Genomic DNA, 24,719 nt, shown 5'->3' with positions numbered 1-24,719 from the left:
TACTTTTATTTAGCAAGGACACATTAAATTGATCAAAAGTGAAAGTGAAGCAGCAAATCAGCATATTAGAATAATTTCTGAAGGATCAAGTGACACTGAAGACTCAGAAAATGAAAATTCAGCTATGCATCACAGGAATAAATGACATTTTAAAATATTAAAAACATAAAAAGTTGTAGAAAATAGAAATAGAGGAGTAATTTAAATTGTAGTATTATTTTTTTAGTATATGTAGTATATTTTTATGTTTTTACTGTATTTTTTATCAAGTCTATACAGCAAATCCATGAGCATCAGAGACTTTCAAAAATAATAAAAATTGCACAGACCCCAGCATTTTGAATGGTAGCGTAAATAGAAGGGGAAAATAGATCAGATGTGTCAAAATATCAAAGTTGTGCTTTAGACGTTAATGTGGGGAAATATATCTTTAGTTTATTTTTTTAATATCAGGATGTTTTCTTGAATTATGTGCTATTAAGTGTTTTGTGAATTACGTGTTTTTTATTTTCTTGAATAATAACTTTGTGTTATTTAATTGAATTAGAGAAAAAAATAGTCAGCATGGTTATGTAGTATAACTAGTGACTGAATCAGAGTATATTGTCTTTTTTTTTTTTTTAAACCTGTAGGGTGGTTTCTCTAGCGGTCTGTCTCCACGGCCCGTGCAGGTGCTCTGTGGACATGATCAAGAGGTCACGTGTGTCGCTATCAGCACTGAGTTGGACATGGCAATCTCAGGGTCAAAGGTCAGTTTAGATGAGACCACTTCTTAAATGTCCCTTCAGAAGTTACTGCATTGCCATTAGGGTTCGTGCGTTTTTTCTCACTTGCTCTCTTTTTCTCTTGCTCAGGACGGCACGGTAATCATGCACAGTGTGCGTCGTGGACAGTACCTGCTTACCCTGAGACCGCCGTGTGAGAGCTGCCTTCCTGCCTCTGTGGCACAACTGGAGGTCGGCATAGAAGGGCACATAGTGGCACAGACTGTTATGGAGGGCCGCTCTGCAGGAAAGGTGCTGATTGACAATGTTTGAGAATAACAACGAGTTACTGTGAGAATGGAAATTAACACATGGTTTTGTGGCTGTAGGAGAAGTACGCACTGCATGTGTATTCTGTGAATGGCACTCTCTTAGCATCTGAGACCTTGGACGAGAAGATTTCAGCTTTGCATCTGGTGCCTGACTACCTCATCGTGGGCACACAACAGGGGAACCTTCACATTCGAGACTTGTACAGGTACAGTCATTTTAAATAGTAGATGCATTCTTAATAAATCCTCTGTGTCATCACAGTAAATCTTCAGCAGCTGGGTCCATGTTTGCTTTTCATTCCCAAGTCTCTTTTTCTGTCTTTGCATGTGTGTAGCTTGAAACTGGCTGTGGCGCCCTTGGCCCTGAAGGTCCCTGTTCGCTGTGTGTCTGTTACGAAAGAGAGCAGTCATATTCTGGTGGGCCTGGAGGATGGCAAACTCATTGTGGTGGGAGCAGGAAAACCGGAGGAGGTGAGGTGGAGGGGTTGCCAGTAGGTTGTTACTGATTTAAATAAAATCCATGCTGCTAAACTGTTATTAGTACATCATAATGGCACAATTTACACCACTAAAAAGTATTCATTTTTAAAACAATTTCCTGCTACATTATAAGTCTAACAATTAGAAAACTATTGCATAAGTAGTAAAACAAAAATTGAATATTTAAACCTTTTGTCTTAATTCAGGTGCGGTCTGGGCAGTTTTCCCGCCGACTGTGGGGCTCCACAAACATAACATCCCACCTCACCACAGAACAAACACAACACAACCCCGTCGAGCCTCCTGCTAAATGAGCCTCACATGCCTTCAGCAAAACCTTTGCATCCGCAAGCTTTCCTTCCCTTCTAAAACGGAGAGCTTGGGAACAAGCGAGCATAAAGGGAACACAAGTGGTGAACAATCCAAACGTGCACTTTTTACGAAAAGGGAAAAGAACATTCTTCTCGAAAATGCAATGATTTATACTGCTTTTAACAAACAAACATTCCAAAGATTTTTGATCAGGCGAATCAGGCAGTGGCCTGCAAACTTTTTAAGTGTTGACGGCTAAGACTGAACTTTTTAAAAGCAGTATGTTCTGTCCTGTGAATCACAGACTGTCTTCTCACTGGCTGGAGTCCGAAGCACTGTAGCTCAGCGTGATGGACTTAGTCTCTGTCACTAAGTGACAAACCGTCATCACCTGAGCTGTTTTATAGCCTAGTAGATCTTCCTATGCTGATTTTTGCTTTTGTTTTGCTGATCGCGCTCAGCACAGCAACACTGGTACTCCGTCTGACACTTGAAAACCTTCTTATATTCTTATATTGAGCAATGTCGTCTATGAAGCCTGATTTTTCCATGGGACAGGCACCAACAGAGACATTTCAGCTCTGTGTATGTATGTGGGTGTGGGTCTTTGTATCGCTTTGCACGGTTACTTGCAGACGCTTTGTATAACGCAATAATTAATGTGACACCTAAATTAGAACAAGATCCTTTTATACTTGTTTAATTATGTGAAGCACTTTGAGCCCTATTAAGTCTTTAGACTTTATTCAGTACCTCTGGTGCCTTAAAACAGGTAAACAATATAAATGTCCAGAATTATGATAGATTATTACACCTGAATACGTTCACCTGAAAATGATAATTTTGTCATCATTGACTCACTGTCATGGTGTTCCGAACCTGTATGACTGACTTTTTCCAGAAAATAAAAGAAAAAATTATATGCATAATACATTATATAGTTTTTGTTTCAATTCAATAGGGTCCAAAAATGCATTTTTTAATTTTGTAATTAAAAAAAAATCTAATAAAGGTTTAGGAACAACATGACGGCGATTAAAAGATCACAAAATCTTCATTTTGGGGTGAACTATCAGTTTACTTAATTAGGCTCTGCTGATCAAAACAGCTTTTTCAATATTGCCACACCTTTGTCTTTCCCACACTGTGTAAATCTTTCATATCCTGTTATATATTATAAAAAGGAAGTGCCTTTCCTACCATGGATTTGCACAGCCATTACAAAAATACTCTTAAAACGTGAATAAGACAGTGAGTGCATTTACATGTGTGTTCTTCCTCTGTAGGGCAGCGCTTCTAAAATGAGCATAAACTGCACTTGATATAAAAGTGCTTTTGGCTTCTTTTCATATAATAGTCGCGATACGGTTTCAGCACATCCTCACATGCTGCTTAACGTGCTGTGCTTAAAAACTCATTATCTGTTAACTTAATCTTAACAGGAATTTTATCCATTTTTAACTCCGCAAAGTGCCTCTACTGTGTCCTTCACTGTAATTATGGAACTATTTGTAATATGTGAACCATAAACCAGCTAGTCTTAATTGTCCCGTGAATGTGTTTGTTGGCTGGGGCCACAATTCTGTCTATGTTACCATTGGAATTTTTTTTTTGTTTGTTTTTTTTCTGTCTCGCACTGAATGCTTTGAAGGCTGTGCTGTGTGAGTGGTGTCTGTGTGACACATGGGTATTTGGGTGTGGGGGGGGCAGAGGACACATCTTGCTGGCTTCTCTGGGATGGTTGCGTTAATTCTGCCGCTCTGCGCTTGATAGCAAAAGCACCGAGCACAACAGCCAGCAGTTATACACTGTTTAAAGGAATAGTTCACCTGGAAATTATATCTTTTTTTCCAGTATTTACTCACCTTTGTGTTGTTTTAAACTCATATGACTTTCTTTCTTCTGTTGAACACAAGTGATTGTGCTGATTGCTGAACTACAATGAATGAACACTGAGTTTTTTGGACACAAAAGAAGTGAAATATAAAGCAGTTTGGAGTAGTACGAATCACTTTTTTATCTGGTCCTTTTGAAGCTTTAGTCAACATTGGTTTTAATTGCATGAATGAGAGCAACCGGAATGAATCTTGCAAAAAAGTCTTGCAGGTTTGGAACGACATGAGGGGGAGTAAATGATGACAGAGTTTTTATTCTCTTCAGTGAATTATTCCTTCAATACGACATTGTCCTCTGTGTCACGATCACTCATTTTTCACTGTTTCCCCGCTATACATTCACACACACACACTCTTGTTTTAGTTTAGTCTTGAAGATAAAATTTTATTTGTGTTGGAAAACTGAAGCCATAATAGATTAGGTCCTGTTTTTATGAAATGCTTATGTCTAAACCACGCCACGATCCTTGTTATGCAGTAACTATGATGCAGAACAGGATGAATTATGTTAAGCTTCATGTGTGTAAACAGCCATTCTCTGTTGAATGCATACTGCCCATTTCTGTTTCACAGCCTTCCTGTTTGAGTGAGTGATGTGATTGTGTAAATGTATATGGTCTCTTTGAATTAAATATATTAGTCTAAATAAATTGACTTGAGTTGTGACTTTTCATCAGTGTCATTTTAGTTTAATTGAGATACCATTATAGATTTTATTGTAGACGTTTTTGTTATTATTTTTTTAATGTCTATTTCTAATGTATGTCAATTTTTAAAATATGCGGGTTTTAAAAAGGTCTTAAAGTCTTGATCTGCCCTTACACAAATTGAGGCCTAAACAGGTCCTTAATTGGAGCAGAAGATCTTAAATTTAAAGCATCATGGCATTAAATATTCCATGCACTGTAAAAAAAAAAAAAAAAAACAAATGTAAAAAAGGGAATAATCATCCTCAGTTTTGTTTTGTTTTCTAATACAAATATGTAAATGTTCTTAAATCAAGATACAATTGCCCGAGTTGCAAATTGAACATGTGAAGCCTGTCTGATTAATTGTTGTATGTTAATTTATGATTAAAACATAGAGCAAACATTGAACACTTGTTTTCCCTTTGAATTAAGTTTCTGGGAAGCTGTGATGCTAATCAAGACATTTATGCTTAGTGACCATACTAACGTGTTGTGTTCCTTTCAATTTATTCCTTAAATTTTCTATACTGGGTCCTAAGAAGTCTTAAATTTACCTTCAGAAAACCTACAGAAACCCGGAGTTTTTATTCATTTTTATTTCAGTCTTCATTATTTTAGCACATCAAGTTATACTAAATTAAACTGAAAACTGTTGTCTTTGGCAGCTAGCTGAAATACTTTCTTTTTTTTTCATATTTTATTTGTTATCATTTATTTTGCTTTAGTTACAAAACATATTTAGTAACATTTTATGGGTTTAGTTAACCCTGCTTTTCATGTTATAATATAAATGTTTTTTTTTTAAGTTTTAATTTATTAATTTTTCACCCCATAAAAAAGTAAACCTAAACATTCGTTGATCTTACATTGTTTTTTCCCTCTTCTATTTTACTCCAAGATGCTTAAATGAAGGTTGTTAATGTTTTTTTCTTTCTCAAATCAAGTCTCTCTTTCTTTCTGACATCTCAGCCTTTTTATTCCCTCCTCCTGTCCTGACGTGTTAAACCCTATTAGAGTTGAAGAGGTCACAGTTACACCACGTTTATCTGAGCTGGGAATCCTTTGATCTCTCAATGGGCCGAGCATCCTGTTGGCTGACCCATAAACACCCCAAGGGGTACGTTTGAGTGGACGACAGGGGAAGGGGGGTCGGCTCTGCCATGGAGGGTTGGAATGCGCCTCTTCCCGTCTCTACATGCAGCGGGGCAGAGAGGAGATGGGACGTGCTGGTTATGGTGGCAATTGTGCTCTGATCTGTGTGGCTAACAATGGGAGGAGGGCTTGACACCTTGCTCTTAGTAGAACTAGTCATCCACCCTCACCCCCAAAAAGAAGAAACAGGGGGAGGGACGAGGGTTAAAACATCCTGACAATTACTCGTTGTTGGGTAGTTCCTGAACCACAACAACCTGCAAACAACCACAAAGCCCTCGTCTCCCCAACTCCCTTATCCTTTGCCCCCCTCTCCAATCCATATAAACATCTTCCATCAAACTCATATTAAATCTAGCAGTTCCCTACTCACATTTTGTCATTTAGTCATTAATTCCTGTTGACACCAAGAATGAAAGGAAAAAGCTAAACGAATCGGCGACTAATTAATTGAACACCATCTCACCCAAACCCAATTCTTCTTCTTCATTCTCATAATTTCAATTACCATTATAATCGAATGAAAGTCAAGTCTCCATTTGTTCCCTTTCAGTCGGTCACTCTCGACGTCACGTCGGTGACCGACAAACTGGGATATTGCTTTGATAGACCAATCTACTTTGAGTGTGAACTAAACGAGCCAATGCACATTGGCATGCAATTATTGCATCCAGCTGCCGTTCGGAGCCAAGCGTTAGTATCGTTCTGCTCAACTGTGTCTGCTGTGAACTACGAGTTCAGCATGCTCTCGGAAGCTTTGTGTGTTGGTGAGACGGCGCTTCAGTGGTGGTCATTCCCGAGTCGAGTGGGTTGCGCACTTCAGGCTGCACTACCCCCTGTCGTTTTGCAAGCGGCCAATTCCCCTATGCGCCTCAGCACTAAAAGAGCATTTCCTAAAGAACAAATTTATCTAAAAGAGCTTCATTGGGTGCGTCTTTGTAAAGGCGACAGATCGTCCTTATGAGGATGCCGTTTCACCCGTGTGTTTCTGGGTGCGGTCATTACCTGGCAACGGGTGATGGTCACGATCGCTGCCTCATGTGTCTGGGCATCAAGCATGCTGAGGTGGCCTTCGTGGATGAGTAATGAGTCATGGAGAAACCCACAGAATGCGCTGGGCCCTCTTCATAGAGCGTACCAGCGATATCCAGTGGGCCTCCCCCCCCCGACTAGATGTCGTGGTGGCAAACCCAGAAACAGCTCCACAAATAACACTCCCCCTCGCTGCAAACCTCCAGGACGGTGGCAAAGCCTGAATCGGATCCAAAGATTACAGCTATGCTTTCCCGGGCCGCCGAGAGGGTAGGATGGAAAATCTAGAGTGGAAATCTCCACCACGTCCCGAGCCCTCGAGGCGGGATGATTGGGTTCTTGAGGTGGCTCGCACTGGTTCTCAGCGACCCGCCCCAGTGCCTTTCTTCCCAGAAGTGCATGACGAGCTCACCAGGTCATGGACGGCACATTTTACTGCCAGAAAATGGCCGGTGGGCTCCTCCTTCCTCACCACCCTCAGTAGCGATGCAATTGTGTCCTAAGTCTGCCTCCTGCTGACGGGGAGACCCGGTGCTTCCTTCCTGGGCCTGTAGGCATTCGTCTGGTCTAACCGGCAGTGCCTATATGGCTTACGGGAAGCTGCTTCCACCTTACACTCTATGGCGTTACTGCAGGTGCACCAGGGGAGCAGACTGAGTTGGTCCAACCTTCTGCCCAGAAACCTGCTCGTCGCAGAGGGCGGGCCCCTGTGTCCGCCCCCGGTCCTGTGCTGCATCCACAGCAGCCTCCAGCAAGTCGCGCCATAGAGCTGGGCGTAGGCAGGCCACCCCACGCATCCTGGCCCCCATCAAACCTGGCGGTGACCGGAAGTGCAAGAGGCCCCGGGTCGGGCAACTCAGAGAGAGGTAGCTGCTTTCTGGGGGATGGTGAAGGCACCTCTCCCTCCCCTGGAGGAGGGTTGGGTGGAGAATCAGGAAATCTCTATGAGAGAGCGGTTTACTTTATTTCTGGGTCCCAGGAGGGCACAGAGAGTTGCAGACGGATCTCACTCAACCTCCTCCTTCGCCAGATGGCAGCATGGGGGTGGTTCGAGAGCATCAACGGAAGCCCTACTCACGCACCCTCTGCCAACCTGTGGAACCAGGTGAGCCTTGCACCCCACACTCACACCCCTCTCCAGCCTGTGCACAAGCCGCCCAAACTGGGTCCCTGTGTTCCACCTCGCTGCCCCACTGTGGGTATGGCTGTGGTTCCGCTGGTCCCACTTGTATGGTTTCTAAGTGCCTGGTCATCGCTACCCAGCTCATCTCGCTGGCTTCTGTGGACCATCAGCCTTGGCTATGCGATTCAGTTCACCCAGCATCCCCCCAAGTTCAGCGGTATCCGCTTCACTACAGTGAAAGCGTCCCATGCCCCTGTTCTGTGGGTAGAGATTGCAGTCCTTCTGGCGAAGTATGCGATTGAGCCAGTCCCTCCAGATATGAGGTCAGGGTTTTACAGCCCTTACTTCAGTGTACCCAAGAAAGTTGGTGAGTTATGGCCAATCTTGGATCTGCGAGTTTTGAACGGGGTTCTTCATCGGCTACTGTTCAAGATGTTTATGCAGAAAAGCATCTTCGGGTGCATCCGTCCCCGAGATTGGTTTGCAGCAATTGACCTGAAGGACACGTACTTTCATGTGTCGATCCTTCCGGGCCACAGACCCATTCATAGAGTGGAACCGGTTCATCGAGTGGTGTTCTTCTCACTGAGAAGACCCCCAAAGATGCCAGATTGCGGTCGTACTTTCCTTTCTGCAGCAAGGGCTGGAGCGAAGGCTGTCTCCCTCCACCGTCAAAGTCCAGGTTGCCGCTATTGCTGCGTACCATGACCCCATGAATGGGAAGTCTTTAGGTAAGCATGACCTCTTCATCGGGTTCCTTAGAGGGGCCTAGGAGGTTAAATCCTTCCCGGCCCCCCTCTATACCCTCTTGGTACCTGACTCTAGTGCTAAAATCACTACAGCAGGGCCTATTCAGGCCTTTGCATTCAGTTGAGCTAAAGTTTCTTTAACTGAAAACTCTGCTCATGCTTGCACTGGCCTCCATCAAGAAGGTAGGGGACCTGTATGCATTTTCAGTCGACGATTCGTGCCTATAGTTTGGGCCGGCTGACTCCCAGGTAATCCTGAGGCCCTGGCCCGGCTATGTGCCCAAGGTTCCCACTACACCCTTCAAAGACCATGTGGTGAACCTGCAAGCGCTGCCCCTGGAGGAGGCAGACCCAGCCCTGGCTTTGCTCTGTACCGCCCGAGCATTGAGATGCTATGTAGACCGGACACAAAGCTTCAGGACCTCAGACCAGCTCTTTGTCTGTTACGGAGGCCAGCAGAAGGGGAATGCCATCTCTAAGCAGAGGATGGCCCACTGGATTGTGGATGCCATAACCCTGGCTTATCAGGCACAGGGTGTGCCCTGCCCATCCAGGTTGCGAGCTCACTCAACTAGAAGTATTGCTTCCTCCTGGGCGCTGGCTCGTGGCGCCTCGCTGACATATATTTGTAGTGCTGCAGGCTGGGCGACCCCTAACATGTTCGCTAGATTATATAGCCTTCGTCTAGAGCTGGTATCATCCTGTGTTCTCACCTCAAATGGGTAGTGGCTCCGAGAGGCCCCGGTTAGTGTCGGCTTGCTAAAACTGCTCCAAAGTGTCTGTACTGTAGACCCTGTTGAGATCCTCCATCACCCTAGGCAGCTGGATGCGGTGGAACATCTGGCACCAGGCCTTCATGATGAATCCGTGAGAACCATGGAAGGCTGGATTCCATATTGAGACCTAAGCGGTACTCGTATGTGTATAGTCCACAGTATAGCCTTAGAGCCCGTGTTTCCCCAGCAGACTTCTGCCTTCCCAAGAGGGTTTTAATCATCTCAAATTTCACCATTTACACCTAAACGGATGCTATATGTGTATTTGCTTCCAAAAACTCCTTCGGGAAGGATAGGGCTTCCGCAGCATCCCTGTTACAAGTGGAATGGGTACGTTTTCCCAGTGTTATCTAATCTCACCCAGTGATAGTGCTTTGACAGTGGTGAGTGGAACTACTTGATCCGAGCCCCGACCTGCACCAAATAGAGGCGCAGGCGGCTCGCACAGGGCACTGGAAGGGGCAGCACCCATGGCGCTTTGGTAGGGATCCCAATTCGTCGGTCACAGACGTGACGTCGAGACTGAATAACAAAAATCTTTGAGTGTGACGACCGACGAATTCCCACCTTCCCTCAAAAAACCAACCTACATTTAATGTCCCGTCGCCACGGTTGCTGTACCACCGCTGAGCCGCCTGGTATACATTGCACCTGCTGCCTTATTATACTCACGCTGTGATCAGCGGCAGCTGGATGCAATAATTGCATGCCAATGTGCATTGGCTCGTTTAGTTTACATTCTAAGTAGATTGATCTATTGAAGCAATATCCCAATTTGTCGGTCACCGACGTGACGTCTCCGTTCCCTCCTTCAGGGAATGAGGGTTACCATAAGTAACCGAGACGTTTTCTCTGAAGTCTGGACCCATGCTGAGTTTTATGACGTTACTCAAAACCCCCCTTAGATCTGAAAACTCAAGCCACTGTCTCGACTGGGCAAAATGGGGGTTTAATCTGTTCTAATATTTTTAGGTCAGAAATAAACCATGGTAACCACAGTGTCCGTCCAAAATTTCAGTGTTACTACAGTTATTGTAATACACATAGGCTATTTTAAATGAAAAGAAAAAAAACTGCCAATAAAATATTTAAAAAATATTTGTGTAACACTGGTCTTTTGTATTGCTGATATGGCCATGTAATAAATAAGCACTATTATACAGAATTATTTTCCCACAAGAATAGCATGTTCAGAGCTTCCCTCCACCTCCCGCCAGTTTGTCCAATCACAGAGCTCCAGTGAATCACGCGCGCGTGTATCTGGGATTTATGTCCATCCCCTTCAGCAAAAGACATTCAGTCAACAGCTGCGTTGGAACAGTAACAGTGTGCTTAATACTTTTTATATATTTTTATTATTACTATTTTTCTTTTTCTTTCTGTTAATACATATGTGCACTATTTGTAAACAGCCCAGCTGCAACCGCTTTGGCATTACAAATGTACAGTTTTTGTCGTGCCAATAAAGCTCACCTAAACTGAAATTGAACAATGAAGAAGGATCAGCACTAATTAGCAGATTTGTCTTTGGAGAAAGAAGAGAGATGATGTATTAATGTTTTAAAGCGTCATACGAGGATTATCCGTATTTGCTGTAACAACTATTCATACAGATTTCCACTGGAAGTATCGAAGAAAAAAAACACTTGTGTGAGAAGAAGACTTTTCATATATATGGAAGAGAGTGCCGAACACTTTGGACAGGGGCTGTAGATGTCTTCTGTGTATGCTTTGTGGTTATGAACTTCAGTAGGTTTTGAGCGCAAGAGACTCGTTGCTTTAAATCTCAAACACTGAGGAAAAGTCCTGAAGATGAAGGGAGCAATGGCAGCACTTCAACTCTGTTTGTGTATCTTGGCCGTAAAGGTGAGTTATTATTCAGCTTTACAATGTTATATGCCATTTAAACTCGTAAACTCGTTTAGTTTTTTATTTGAGTTTGGATGGCTGTAAACACATATTTTCTCTGTTCCAACGTTACTGAGTCTTTCCAGTTACTTTTTTTTTTTAGTAACTGTTACAGCAGCCCAGGGAGTTTGTAACACTTTTTGCTTTAACATCTGTAAAGTATTTATTTATTTATTCTAGCTATGTATCACACATTTTGATATAATATTCTGTAGTATATAGTACATCTGCTTCTAAAGTACTGAAGTACTTTAGAAATCCACTTAATTAGTGGATTTGACAATTTATTAATTTAATGTCTTTTAATGTAAAGTACAAAAAGTGTGCTGTTGTTGCAACCTACTCTTTGTAACACTAATAAAGTTTATTGTGGTAATCACATTTACTTGTTCAAAATAATTAAACAGTCACCCTCATTTCATTTCAAACAAATTAACTTAGAGATGTAGGACATTTTAATAAAAAAAAAGTCAAATTCTGAAACAAATATAAACATAAGCTAATGTCTATTAAAACATAACAGACCGAGACACTATTTTGGCAAGTGTAGCATATAGAAATACATTGGATAGTGTTACAAGTGTTACAAGTATCACATTAATCAGAAAAACCTGATTCAGATGAAACCGCTTTCATTTAGCATTCTTTAACATATTCAAAAATTAAATAAATCTGACATAAAAGTTTACTTTCTTACTTCAAAAGCTTGTTTCTGGTTAAACTGAAGGTGTTACAACTCAACTGTGTTATAACACTCCCCGTTCAGAACTTGCATATTAGTCTGGGATTCAGTATAGAGTTGCAGTTTTTTGCAAGGTTTTTTTTTTTTTTTTTTTTTTTTTTTTTTCTGGTACTTGTGTGGATTATATGTTCCTTTTCCTTAGTTTATAATAAATGCCGGATATTGCCTGGCAAAAAAGTAAAGTAATCAAAGACAGGAATGTAACACCCTTTGTCTCTTAGGACATGGATAGCTCAACTTTGGTGTTTATTATCACACTTATTCAGTGTAATATCCTCCTTTTGTTCACAGCGAGTATAGATTGTGCGTTTAAGTTTTTTTGCAGCCAAATGGAAAGATATATCTCATCATGTTTTCCAAATGATAAATTATGCTCCAAGAAATACGCCCTGCAGATGTCAACACAGAGCCAAATGGCCTTGTGATATATTCCAGTTAAACCGAACACCAAAATAAAAGGCTGCTTTGTCACTCCAAATGAAAACAGTTAATCATAAAACAACTGGTTTATCTGTTCTGACAGTTACACACTTGTAACACAAAATGCAAACGATGAACATTTTTGCTTGATGATTCGGCACTCTTTTTAGGTCAGTGGTGCATTAAATGCTACTGGCCTGCTCCAGATCCATGTCTCATGGTGTGTTCAAACAGTCTGTGGGCAGACCCCCCCCCCCCATGTCTGTTGGTTGATAGGCAACCACAGCTTAAGTACTGCTGGGACCCGGGATATTTGGAGCATTGTAATTATCACCATTTTCTCTTGGTCTGTGGAGAGCAACGAAGTAGAATTTGCAGCTCAGTAATTTGACTTTCCATTTAGCCACATCACTTTACTTCTTTCGGTGGGGGCAGAATCGCAGTTTCCTCTTGAACTCACAACCTCGGTTTTTTTTTTACTTCCCTGTTCCCTCTCTCTTGTTCTCTGCTCATTTTGATAGAGAAGCCCACTGTCTCCGGCGGCAAACTGACACTTTTGTAAATGATCTTGAAGTTCTACAGGCCAGAGGCCATGTTTAGCCTGCTGTTTAATGTGTTCTGACTCTTTTGTGAAATGTAGATTCTGCTGCTGTTGGCTGCAGTGAGATAAGATAGGGTCAGTCTCTAGCTCAATCTCAGTGGATGTCTGTGGTTGTATGTTTGGTTGGTGGGGGTGAGGGGTCAATCACTGTTGCCTCCTGGGGCTCATGGAACCTTTCATGTTCTCATCATTCTCTTACCAAACTCAATCATATGCTCATTTATTATATTTTACAGCACTAGACTTAAGGCAAGACAACCCAGGTGAGTAGGGTAAAAAAATACATAAATATAAATGACTAATAGATATCAACATACTTCCCTAGTTGACATAACATTAAGTTTTTTGTAAGTTTTCTGAAATGTTACAATAATGGCATTGTATAAATAAATATGCACTGATTTGCATACATTTTCCAGAACAGAAACCTGAAGATTGGATAAAGCAAAATTCTTGTTTCATTTGTTGACATATTAGAGCTTTTACAGGATATTTTGGATATTTTATTTGAACACTCCATAAATCAGTAAAATATTGTCATCAGCCAGAAAAAAAATCACTTTTAGGGATAAAATCAGGCGAATCATGTATGAACAAACCCCTCTGTATTCATTTTGCGAATACTGCCTTTAATAAATATATATTGTAATTGGAACAGATGCAAATAAATAAAGTGTAATAAAATTATTAATAAAATTACTTTCAACTATTTTTAATTCAACAAGACATGAAATAAAACAAGTTATAAAAGCAAAATATGCCAAAATCTCAAAACTAACCAGAGCATGAATTTTTTTTTTTTTTTCATGTCTGTACTGTAGTGTCTTGCCTTAAAGGGATAGTTTACCCAAAATAGAAATTCTGTGATCATTTACTCACTTTCATGTCATTCCAAACTTAGCTTTGTTTCTTCTGTGGATCACACAAGACATATTTTGAAATGGTTTTGGACTCTTCTGACTTTCATTGTATGTACAAGTTAATTTTCATTTTTGGGTAAGCTGTGTCTTTACGAAAGATCCCATCATTCAGCAACATTACAGCAACTACATTGTAAAAAGCGGTCAACGGTAAATATGGCATCAAGACTGACATTGTCCCTCGGAGGAGGGAACGAGATGTTTGGGTAGATCAAAGATGTTTTGTGTCAATAGTCTTTATGCCCCGCGCCCTCCCTTCCTCGGAGTGTCTGGACGGTTACCGCATTACCGCAATACCGCGGTCACGTGACGCCTACCGCGGGTCTAAACCTGTAACCGGTCATCACCGTTTGGCCTGCACATCTGAATGCCTTCGGCAGAATTCAAATGAGCCATTTTAATCTAGATTAATTCCAAGATTACAGTGAGATTAATCTAGATTAAAAAATGTATCTTTGCACCTCTATAGGCTAATAGCATTCAATTTGTATTGACTATTAGCCCTAGAGTACCTGGTAATGTCTTGTAGCCTATATATTGAATTTCATTTCATTTTACAAAGCATAAAATACAGGCGGATGACTCATGAGAAAGCCAAAAAAAACGCGGACCGTCAGTTTTTAATTGACTTGCTTATTCTGCTTAACACAATTTCTCACGTGGTTGCGCAGCCGACAATTGCGCATTTAAGCTACTATCCATCGAAACAAAAAACATTTATATGTTATAATATATAAATATGTCAGACATATAGGCTAAATTAATATAAATATTTACAAATCTATAATATATGAATATTATTTATATTATATATTTTTACATATTTATATATTAACTTAGGCCCCCGCTATAAGCTCTTCGTGTGCCGCTTTGGTCTAGTGTGTATTTAATGTAAACAAGGCTGTACATTTAACGGAATGCTATTTAATTTTTAACAAAGTGTTCGCTGCTCACAATACCGTCATTGTTTTTTTTTAACTTATAAGATTATTTATATTTAATCTTATTTATAAGTAAAAAACAACCAATAGTGTGAGCAGCGACACTTTGTTAAATTAAATAGCATTCGTTAAATTATAGCCTTGACACCACACTGAGACCAAAGCGCACACGAGATATAGGCTAAGTTAATATAAATATGTAAAAATATAATATAAATAATATTTATATATTATAGATTTTTAAATATTTATATATAATTTAGCCTATCATGTCTACATATTTTATTACTCTTATATGCCTTCGTTAAATAGCCTTCATTAACCACTGAGACAAAAAAAGCGCACAACGTATATCTATATAAATATTAATATAGCTAAACATGACAAGGGTAACGATAAAATATAAATCATATTAAAATATAATTCCTATATTATATACAGTATTAAAAAAAAAACGAATCTGGCTGACTTACTTGGGGAAAAAAAAGAAAAAACATCTACTCTCCGCCCCCCAAGAGGAATTCGTGTAGCTCAGAGATCATGAAGGTATTTTGCAGGAGGAAGCCCTGGATTCCCACTCAACCCTCTTGTCTTTGGCGGACAATCAGCACTTAGCCCGTATATGAGCGCTACAGTGTCTGTAGCTGTACGTCTAGCGCCCCGCAGCCCTCCTTTTTTTTTTTTTTTTTTCAGGTTGCGGTTTTACCGCAATACGGGAATTTATTGCTTTTCACATTCCTGCCTCTACCCAAATGTTTGTAGGTGATATATCATTTGTTTACACTTTGTACATACTATTTAGCTAGACCTAGGTACAAATTATATGGTGAGATATTGTTATTGAGGATGTTGTAACTTCTTTCTGTGATGCAAAGCTGAATTTTCAGCATCATTACTCCAGTCTTCAGTGTCACATGATCCTTCAGAAATCATTCTAATATGCCGATTTGATGCTCTAGAAACATTTTTATCACTATCAGTGTTGAAAAGAGTTGTGCTGCTTAATATTTTTGTAGAAAACCATGATTCATTTATTTTAGGATTCTTTGATGAATAGAAAGCTCAAAAGAACAGCATTTATTTGAAACATGAAATCTTCTGTAACATTATGAATGCCTTAACTTTACTTTTGGTTAATTTAATGCATCCTTGCTGAATAAAATTATTAATTTCTTTCAAAACAACAATCTTACTGAACCAAAACTGACTTTTGATGTATATAATGTATTAACTAATGTATTTATTACTATTAAAGATTGTGGTCTTTCAATATGGGCTTTTTACATGGCAGATTCTTAAATGTTTAAATTTGGTCCCTTGCATTATTGAATATTTAGTTGCTCAACTCAGCAAGCTGGTGTGGCTGAAATGCAGAAAGAAGCTGCTCTTTTTACTTACAAAGTGAAGGTTGTTGCCTTGTGGGCAGCTGTGTACAAATGTGCATTAGTGTTTCTATGAGATTATGAGCTTGTGCATTCGTTCAACAGGTTTACACACGCTCTCGTCCCAACAGAGATCAGAGAGGCTGCATGGGTTTTGCTTTGCCTCTTTGGAGGAGCTTTACATGTTAGGCATCTGTTGGCTCTTGTCAGAGCCCCAGGGGGCAGTTGTGAAGCGGAGTGGGTGTGTGATGGGTAATTTTCCTAAACATATGCATGTTTAAGATGCCGCAGAACTGACCTCCTCTGTCACACCTGCAGAGCTGAGGGGGACGACACACACACACACACACACACATCACACCCTCCCCTGAGGTTTCCAGCTGCACCGGTGTCCCCACTGCTGTTTGAAATGGGTGCTAATACACATAATGTTCCATTTCCATGAACAAGGAGTCTTTTTAAACATCCCTTAATGATGGTCTGCCTCACTCATTTATGATTTTGTTTTGTTAAAGTTGTGTGAAAGGGTGTGTTGTTACACTCAGTCACTATTTAGACCCAAATTGGAGTGGTGAAGTCACAAGGACTCTTGAAACTCACTTCAGGCTCTCACAGGAAACACAGTGCAATTAAAATGCCGAAACCCCATTTAATGCAAAATCACAGGGAAATGTGTGTGTGTTAGAACATAGTGTCCCACATATGTCAATGTGTGGACTACTTGATATGGCAAGTTCTCCTCCAAATTAAAAGCTGTGGTTCTTTTTGAATGTGTATCAGACTTACATTGTTTAGAACTCTGTAATTTTTACCTATAACACCCCCCCCGCATCATGAAATCCAATACTTGTTTCTTATTCATTTTAGGGTGCGGATTCCAAAAATAGTTTTTGTTTTGCTGTAGCATGTCACCCTTTCTCATAAAATATGACGTGCATTTCAGAGCATTTTTGTTTTTCGACAACCATTTGTGAGTTGAAGAAGTCTTATATTTTTCCTTAATCACCAGAAAAAAACAATTATACAACTATTTGTACAATTCTCAGCCGATTTGAACATGTATGACATTATTTTATGCCTAATCCTGATTTCAAGCTCAATGGCCAGTGATAGAAGAAAATGTAAACATGACACAGACACAATGTTTTCTGCTACATCTGTAGAAGTTTTACTACAACCAGACAACAACAGAAAACTAAAACTTATTTATAAACCTATTTATGTAAAGTTCTTTGACATTAAATGGAATATTTGAATGTTTTTTCACTACTTTGTAAGTTAAATTATACATTTTCAATACTTTTGTTATTAAAAGTCTTTTATGCCATTAAAAGACAAACTTTTGATATTTGGCGTTTTTTTATTTTATTTTGACAAGTATATTATACTTCATATTTCTGTTATATATTGAGACTGAGAGGGATAGAAAACTCTTAAAAGTCATTCTGTGTGCTAGTATTGTCTTTTAGGTTACTAAGAGCAAAATTGCTACAAATTGCATAGAATTATTAACATTCATATGAATTTGACATGTACTTGTGTGTTTTGCAGGTGGCATTTGGTAAGGTCTGCACCAGCGAGCAGTTTACAAAAACAGGAGAATGTTGCAGCATGTGTGCTGCGGGCACTGGTTTGGCAAAGAGCTGTGGTCAGGAAGACACCAAGTGTCAGCCGTGTCAAGATGGTGAGTGTTTTCAAAACATAGCCTAAGTTTTCATTTTTAATTTGAATAAATGCCTAGCTTATAGAATATTGTTGTTTTTCCAATGTTTATTTCCGTATTATTTATAAAAATCACTTTAAATCTCTTCTAGGTGTGTCGTTCTCAGACTCTGAGAATCTTTCAGCTTGTCGTCCTTGCACCCGCTGCCCCACCGGCATTCCTGAACTGGCACGCTGCACGCCCACTCAGGATACCCATTGTGACTGCGGTGAACATTTCTTCCTGTTGCGGGATGATAACGGCACAAGTGGGCTGTGTGCGTTCTGTAGCTTGTGTGGGGATGGAAGCGGAGTGGTTCGGGCCTGTGGGCCGCTGGGAAATACCGTATGTGAGCGGTGTAAACCAGGGACTTACTCAAAGGAGAGGAGTGACAGGAAACCCTGCGTGCCCTGCTCAAGCTGTAGTGATGACGAGGTGGAGATCAGACCCTGCCAGCCGGACTTTGACACCGTCTGCATGGGTGAGTGTAATGGTTATTGCATTCTAGTGTGCGTTTATGTACATTCTCTTGGGTGTATGATGGAGCAGCATACAACTGTAGGGCGTGTTTATCCAAAACAAAACCAAAATCTTGATAAGGCTGTGATATAATTACATTTTTGCGCTGCGTGTTTCTAAAACACTCTGTTTGTAATTTTACAGTGAAATATTACAATAGTAATATTTTTTTATTTTGTTTCATGGTTTTATTCAGTAATAATAAAACATTATTATTATTATTATTATTATTATTATTATTTATAGACATACTGATAAATAATCACAACATTTTGGCCAAGTGATGCAGCCCTACAAACAATTACAGCAAACCTGGAGCTTTTTAAATGAATGAATGAATGAAAATCAGATTTTAAATCACAATTTTTATTATAACTTTTTATTGTAGCTATTTATAGCTTTATTAAAGGGATGATATTTTAAAAAAGGAAACATTAGTAAATCGGCTTAATCTTTTATTTCTTATGAAAAACAGCTGTGAAACAGTTGAGTTTGAAATATTATAAATATTTTAAAAAGTTTGTCTGAAAACATTTATATTACACACACACACACACACACACACACACACACACACACACAAAGAAAACCATTATATACACACACACACACACAAAAAAATATAAATATAAATATATATATATATATATATATATATATATATATGATTGATTTTAAAACATTTCTGAAAATAATTATTAATGTGTACACTATTCAAGGTGTAAAGAGAAATTATTCATAATTGTTTACTCATTAAATGTAAGCTTGTTAAAAATCGTATGTTTTAAAAACCCAGATGAATAAAAAGCATACATTTATTTCTCAGAACTTGGCCCACGCTTTTTGAACTAGAGTTTGAAAAGAAGTTTCCATTTCTGTATCTTGGGCCCTATTATTTGTCTTTATTTGATTTGACACACCTGTTAGTAAATATGGTTGGCAGTTCCAAACACTGACTATGTGAACGTAACCCGAGATGCATGTGTGTCTTGGATGAAGTTTGTGCCAAGCTATATATAATAACATTTATGGATCTGAGAGTGTGTAAGGTTAGCTTGTTAACATGTGGCAGACACCTGTGATCAGTCAGAGAGAAGCTTTTAAGAAAATACAGCCCTCGCTTTGACTTCAAATGTTCTTCTTATTCTTCAGTGAGTTTAGCAACAATCCAGTCATGATCAGATTAAGAAGATAAACACTTTACATAGATAGTCTAATCTCTATACAATCAAAAGTCTTTTTCAGTCTTTTAAAAGGTGCCACATCTTTAATGGATTCGCCCTGAGGTGTTTTAAGCAGCTGGCTAGTGGGTCACATCCCGCGTTGCCCTCTGTTCACCAGTTAGAGCACTCGACCTGCTGACCTTAGGTCAGGGCAGCCACACCGAGTGTTTGATGCACACGCAGCCTGTGGGGTGTGTGAGAGAGTGAGTGGAAAAAAGAATGCACGCATCTGTGTGATAGTGTGTGTGGGGTGGCCTGCATGATCTATTTCAGGATCAAGGGTGGGGGTATGAATCCTCTTGACCATTCCACACTGTTCAACATTTTGATCTGGCATTTAGTCTGTCAGCTGTGCCTGCACCCACTGATGATGTGTTAATCAGACCCACAGCAGATGTGTGTCAGATGTGGGTTTCATGTGAAGGTTAAAAAGAGCATTTCCTTTTTTCTAGGTGCTTAAGTGCTTCAGGGTGTACTTGAGTGTGCTTCATATGTCTAGTCAGAACTAATGTGATTCTAATGAGTTTGAATTTATAAAGCACAACTACAAACTCAAATGACCAATTATGTTACTTTATTTATTTATTTTTTTCAGTAAAAGACCTCAACATCCTGTTCCGTCCAACTGGTTCTGAATACCCCCGATGGCCAACTCTGAATGAGGAAACAGAGAACAGGAGCAGCCCGGCACCAGGGTCTGAATCCCCTCGACTCACTCCACAGGACCAAGGGGCTAACAACAACAACATCCTTGTCTACGTGTCTGTACTGGCTGCAGTGGTGCTCGGTCTCCTGCTATACGTCGCCTACAAATGGTGAGACCGTGCAGCAATTTAAAGAAGAAAAATATGCTTTAAGAGGTTGTGCACATGATTTACAGACAAATTCATTCTACTTGTGTACTGTATGTAAGATATGGAATGCCATAATGTGTCTGTGAAGTGAAATATTATTCTCGTTGTTTTTTATTTGATGATAAACGTGTGATTTGATATGTGTCCAGCTGGAAGTCATGTCAGCAGAAGCAGGCTTTGGTCAAAGCACGGGTTGGCGAGCTGAATAATGCCGGGGAAGGGGAGAAATTACACAGCGACAGTGGCGTGTTCCTGGACTCTCACTGCCTTCAGGAAAGCCAGCCTAGCAAAGGTATGAGAGAACGGCTTGAACACAGATACCATGTCTGGGGCTGGGAATCCATACAGATTTACCCATCATAAGAGCGATTTCTACCATTCATTTGTCTTTTTTAACTGTTCATTTAAAGAACTAGCTCTTAAGAGTCATTTGTTCAATTCATTCATCTTTTTTAACTGTTCATTTAAAGAACCATCTCATAAGCATCATTTGTACCATTCATTCATCATTTTTAACTGTTCATTAAAAAATGGCTCATAAGAGTCATTTGTTTTGTTCATTTGTCTTTTTGAACTGTTCATTAAAAGTACTGATTCATAAGAGTAATTTGTACTATTCATCAACTTTTTGAGCTTGTCATTAAAAGAAACGCTCATATGAGTAATTTGTACTATTAATTCATCTTTTTGAATTGTTTATTAAAAGAACCGAACCGACTCATAAGCACAATTTTTCCCATTCATTTGTCTTTTTTAAATGTTCATTAAAAAACTGGCTCATAAGAGTCATTTGTGCTATTAAACTGTCTTTTTGAACTGGTTATTAATAGAACGGGCTCATATGAGTGATTTGTATTTTTGAACTGTTCCTTTAAAAGAACTGACTTGTAAGAGTCAATTGTTCCATTCATTCATCTTTTTAAACTGTTCATTAAAAGAACTGGCTCATAAGAGTCATTTGTTCTATCATTAATTTGGAGAATCGCGCTACCTTGGTCACATTATATGTTTTTGATTCATAAGTGGTTCATAAGTCATTCATTTCAGGAATCTGGCTACATTGGTTGTGCTGTGTGTTTTGATTTATAAAAAAGAATCGGTTCGTAAGAGTCATTTGTTTGTGAATTGCACTACACCGGTTGTGTTGAAAGTTTGGAGTATTGTCACTCATGGTGTATTGTAGGTTGCCTTAGTGTAAATGGTTGATTAGTAATTATTTCTTCCCTTTCTCATATTCTCGGCAGGCAGTAAACGAGACAGCAAACAGGACACAAGGCTTTTTGTGAACCTGCCGCCCCACAGGAAGGATGAGGTAGAGGGGCTTCTCACAGAGGGGGATAATCGAAGCTGGAGGCAGCTGGCAGCCGCACTTGGTTATGAAGAGGACCGCGTGGATGTCTTTGGACGAGGCCAGGACCCTATCCACACCCTCTTAACTGATTGGGCCCAACAGGAAGGCTCCACATTGGGCCTGCTCTGCTCCGCTCTCGCACGCATTGAACGGCCGGACATCATCAGTGCCCTCACCGCCTCCTCTCAAGGAGTGTCAGTGGTCTGAATACTTGAATATGTTTCTTACGCCTTCATGAACGTGAAAGAGACACTAAATCAAAGAGGAAGAGCATCAACTGAGTCATTTTTTAATGCCTTGCACTAAGACTTTGAAGAGCAGAATTGGAAATAACGTTTTTAATTCAACATAATGTTTCACTTACAAATTCAGTTTCATCAGCTTGAGATGTTCCCTCACCACAGAACATTTTCTGCTCAAGACAGATGTTTCCTCCAGTATTCATGGCAAGTTTATGCTTCATACTATCCTCTTTGTAGTGTCAAAGCGAACTCTGTTTTCATGCTGAACATTTTCATGGTCAGTGTTTTGGGTGGATGTGGTTTCAGCTGTGGTTGGTATCCAAGACGTGGACATTTCGTGAACATTTCTGCGGCCTCGTGAATGACAGTTTTCCATTTGTGCGGAACGTATCATAGTGCCAGAGAAAGCATCATGCATGCGATTTAATCATGCTTTTGTGTTTATATTTCAGCGCTTCTGCCATTTAAACAATAGTCAACACCGAAGCTGGATAGAGTATTCAACTTTAATCCCGTGGCTTGTCAAAGGCAATGTAACACTGTGAGGTGTTTTATGGTTTGCAGAGAGGAAAACCACTAAATGGGCGGCACGAGGGAGTTGTATATTTGGAAATATACAGATACACGGTCAAGTTGCCTGAGCGAATGATTCTCTTTTACAAAATATGTCTCATTCACACTAGTGCTTGGTTTGCACTTTAACCAACAATGCAACCTAAAAGCAATGGTATGTTTTTGTGAGTTATATGAGAGAAAAACTGTCTGGTGCCTTTAGTTTGAATGCTCAGGTTTGTGCTTTGCTGGTTTACTCTATCATGTATGTGTTTTAAAGTTATTTTGTATGTTAGTGCTGAGTTATGGGTGAGACTTGATGAGATGCTTTTCTTGTTAATAACATTCATGTTATATATCTATCACTTATGTTTGTCCTTTTTAATAATGAAATATTGATTTATAGGTATCTTGTATCTTTTAAAAAATAAATACTACATTGTGTGAGCAAAGAAATGGTATTTTATGATCCTGAAGATTTATAATGGTGCAGTGTTACAATGAAAACAAGATCTGAACTCGGAATTACAGGAAATATCTTGCATTTCCTGCACCATTTACCCAAACAGTCAAATCTGGAGCCACTGGGTCTTATTACGCTCTTGTTGTTGATTCATTCTTTTGATTATAATACACACACCTCTTTCCCTTCCTGTACATTTAAGCAACATGCTCTAAAAAAATAGTGTGCATTTGACTTTAAAAGTGAAGGGTGAAGCTGTTGTGTTTTCTTTTTCTGGGCCAATTGCTCAACTTGGCAAAAGGGCGTGTTGTGAGAAATGTAAATCTGTTTGAGAGCCAAAATAGTGTTGATGCCAACTCAACACCCAACCAAAAACAGCAGTTTATTGGCAGTCAGAATTTTCTGATGTAATGACAGGCAATCACAATAGTGTGCTTATACAGATTCACTTCTTCACTCATTCATGAAAACATAAAAAAAAATAAAATACTTTTTTTTTTTTTTTTTTTTTTGCACATCAAATCATTCCAAAAAACACACACTAAAAAAACGGTAACATGTAAATTGGTTTCACATCAAAAATATGTCTTATTGTTAAATTAAACCTAAATACTTTAGTTTATACAAGGGGTATACATGTATATGTATAATATGTATGTTTATATAACTGTCTGTTGTATTTGTCTACCTGATTTACCAGCTGTTATAAAAAAAGCACTATTCCCAAAACATTTACCTGTAGGTATAATGTTTATACCAACAAAACCAAATATTTATGGGATAAATCAGGTAGAAATAACTATTTTAAGATAACAGCTGCAAGTTATATTTTACAGATATAACAGTTATATACATATACATGTAAAAAAAAAAAAAACTAAGATTCATACTTATTTAATTGAGAACCTAGCATTCAGGCCACTTTACGGAAACAGATGCAAGCACTCGGGCTTGTCCAGTTGAACATACGTCACGTGCACTCTTGTAGTTGAACATACGTCACGTGCACTCTTGTAGTTGAACATACGTCACGTGCACTCTTGTAGTTGAACATACGTCATGTGCACTCTTGGTCTGGTGGTAACAAATGCCCACACTTGCAGTCTTTGCACTTGACCACTTGACTACTTATATGACGTATTTCCTGTATTTGGTCCAAGTGTTCAAGAGAACAAAAACACCAAAAGTGTGTCTAAAACTTCACAACACCATATGACACACACTTTCATATAAAAAAACAAGCACTTACATACATATATTTATATTTATTAACAATACTTTGCATTTTAAAATCAACTTCTAAATGTCTGTTCAGAAGTCTCTATAACAGATGACACAATTTAATTGTGTGGTGCTTCTAATTAAGTGATAAAAAGCAGTTGTAAATGTTGTACAAAATAAATTTCACCACTACTCATTTGCACCAACAAAACCTGCAACTCTTTGTTTTACTACCAAATTGTAATATCTAATTATTATTCATATTTAACATACATTGGAAAGGTTTCCATAACCTCTCGCGAGATCTCGGCAAAAAGTCTCACGATTAATTTCCCAAACTTGATGCATGATGGGATACACTTAGCCTCAAATACCATTCACTTGTTTAATTTCACTTGTTTGGAACATGTCTCTTTTAACCATTTCTCCGCCAC

The 24,719-nt window shown here is 39.3% G+C and overlaps 2 protein-coding genes across 2 annotated transcripts in view; both read left to right on the top strand.

Annotated features, from left to right (window-relative positions):
* Positions 1 to 4,394, top strand: part of LOC109063167 (neurobeachin-like protein 2) — a 66,073-nt gene extending 61,679 nt beyond the window's left edge. The window contains 5 exon segments of the mRNA XM_042772206.1: positions 633 to 749; positions 855 to 1,016; positions 1,094 to 1,242; positions 1,372 to 1,507; positions 1,723 to 4,394. Coding sequence (XP_042628140.1) covers positions 633 to 749; positions 855 to 1,016; positions 1,094 to 1,242; positions 1,372 to 1,507; positions 1,723 to 1,830 — 672 coding nt within the window. The 3' untranslated portion in view covers positions 1,831 to 4,394.
* Positions 4,395 to 10,536: 6,142 nt separating this feature from the next.
* Positions 10,537 to 22,792, top strand: LOC109063194 (tumor necrosis factor receptor superfamily member 16-like). Its single transcript, XM_019080282.2, has 6 exons — positions 10,537 to 11,110; positions 17,710 to 17,842; positions 17,973 to 18,341; positions 20,198 to 20,417; positions 20,606 to 20,748; positions 21,701 to 22,792. Exons 1-6 carry the CDS (start codon positions 11,057 to 11,059, stop codon positions 22,012 to 22,014), a joined length of 1,233 nt encoding a protein of 410 aa, XP_018935827.1. The 5' UTR covers positions 10,537 to 11,056; the 3' UTR covers positions 22,015 to 22,792.
* The last annotated feature ends 1,927 nt before the right edge of the window (positions 22,793 to 24,719 follow it).

This window comes from Cyprinus carpio, chromosome A16, assembly GCF_018340385.1.
Source record: "Cyprinus carpio isolate SPL01 chromosome A16, ASM1834038v1, whole genome shotgun sequence".
Lineage (NCBI taxonomy): Eukaryota > Metazoa > Chordata > Actinopteri > Cypriniformes > Cyprinidae > Cyprinus > Cyprinus carpio.
The sequence above is the reverse complement of the archived record's forward strand: the minus strand, read 5'-3'. Positions and strand labels throughout refer to the sequence as shown.

Coding starts and splice junctions, on each gene's coding strand:
- LOC109063194 (XM_019080282.2), top strand. CDS start 11,057: ATGAAGGGAGCAATGGCAGCACTTCAACTCTGTTTGTGTATCTTGGCC. Junction 18,342..20,197: donor CTTTGACACCGTCTGCATGG/GTGAGTGTAATG, acceptor TATTTTTTTCAG/TAAAAGACCTCAACATCCTG. Junction 20,418..20,605: donor CTATACGTCGCCTACAAATG/GTGAGACCGTGC, acceptor ATATGTGTCCAG/CTGGAAGTCATGTCAGCAGA.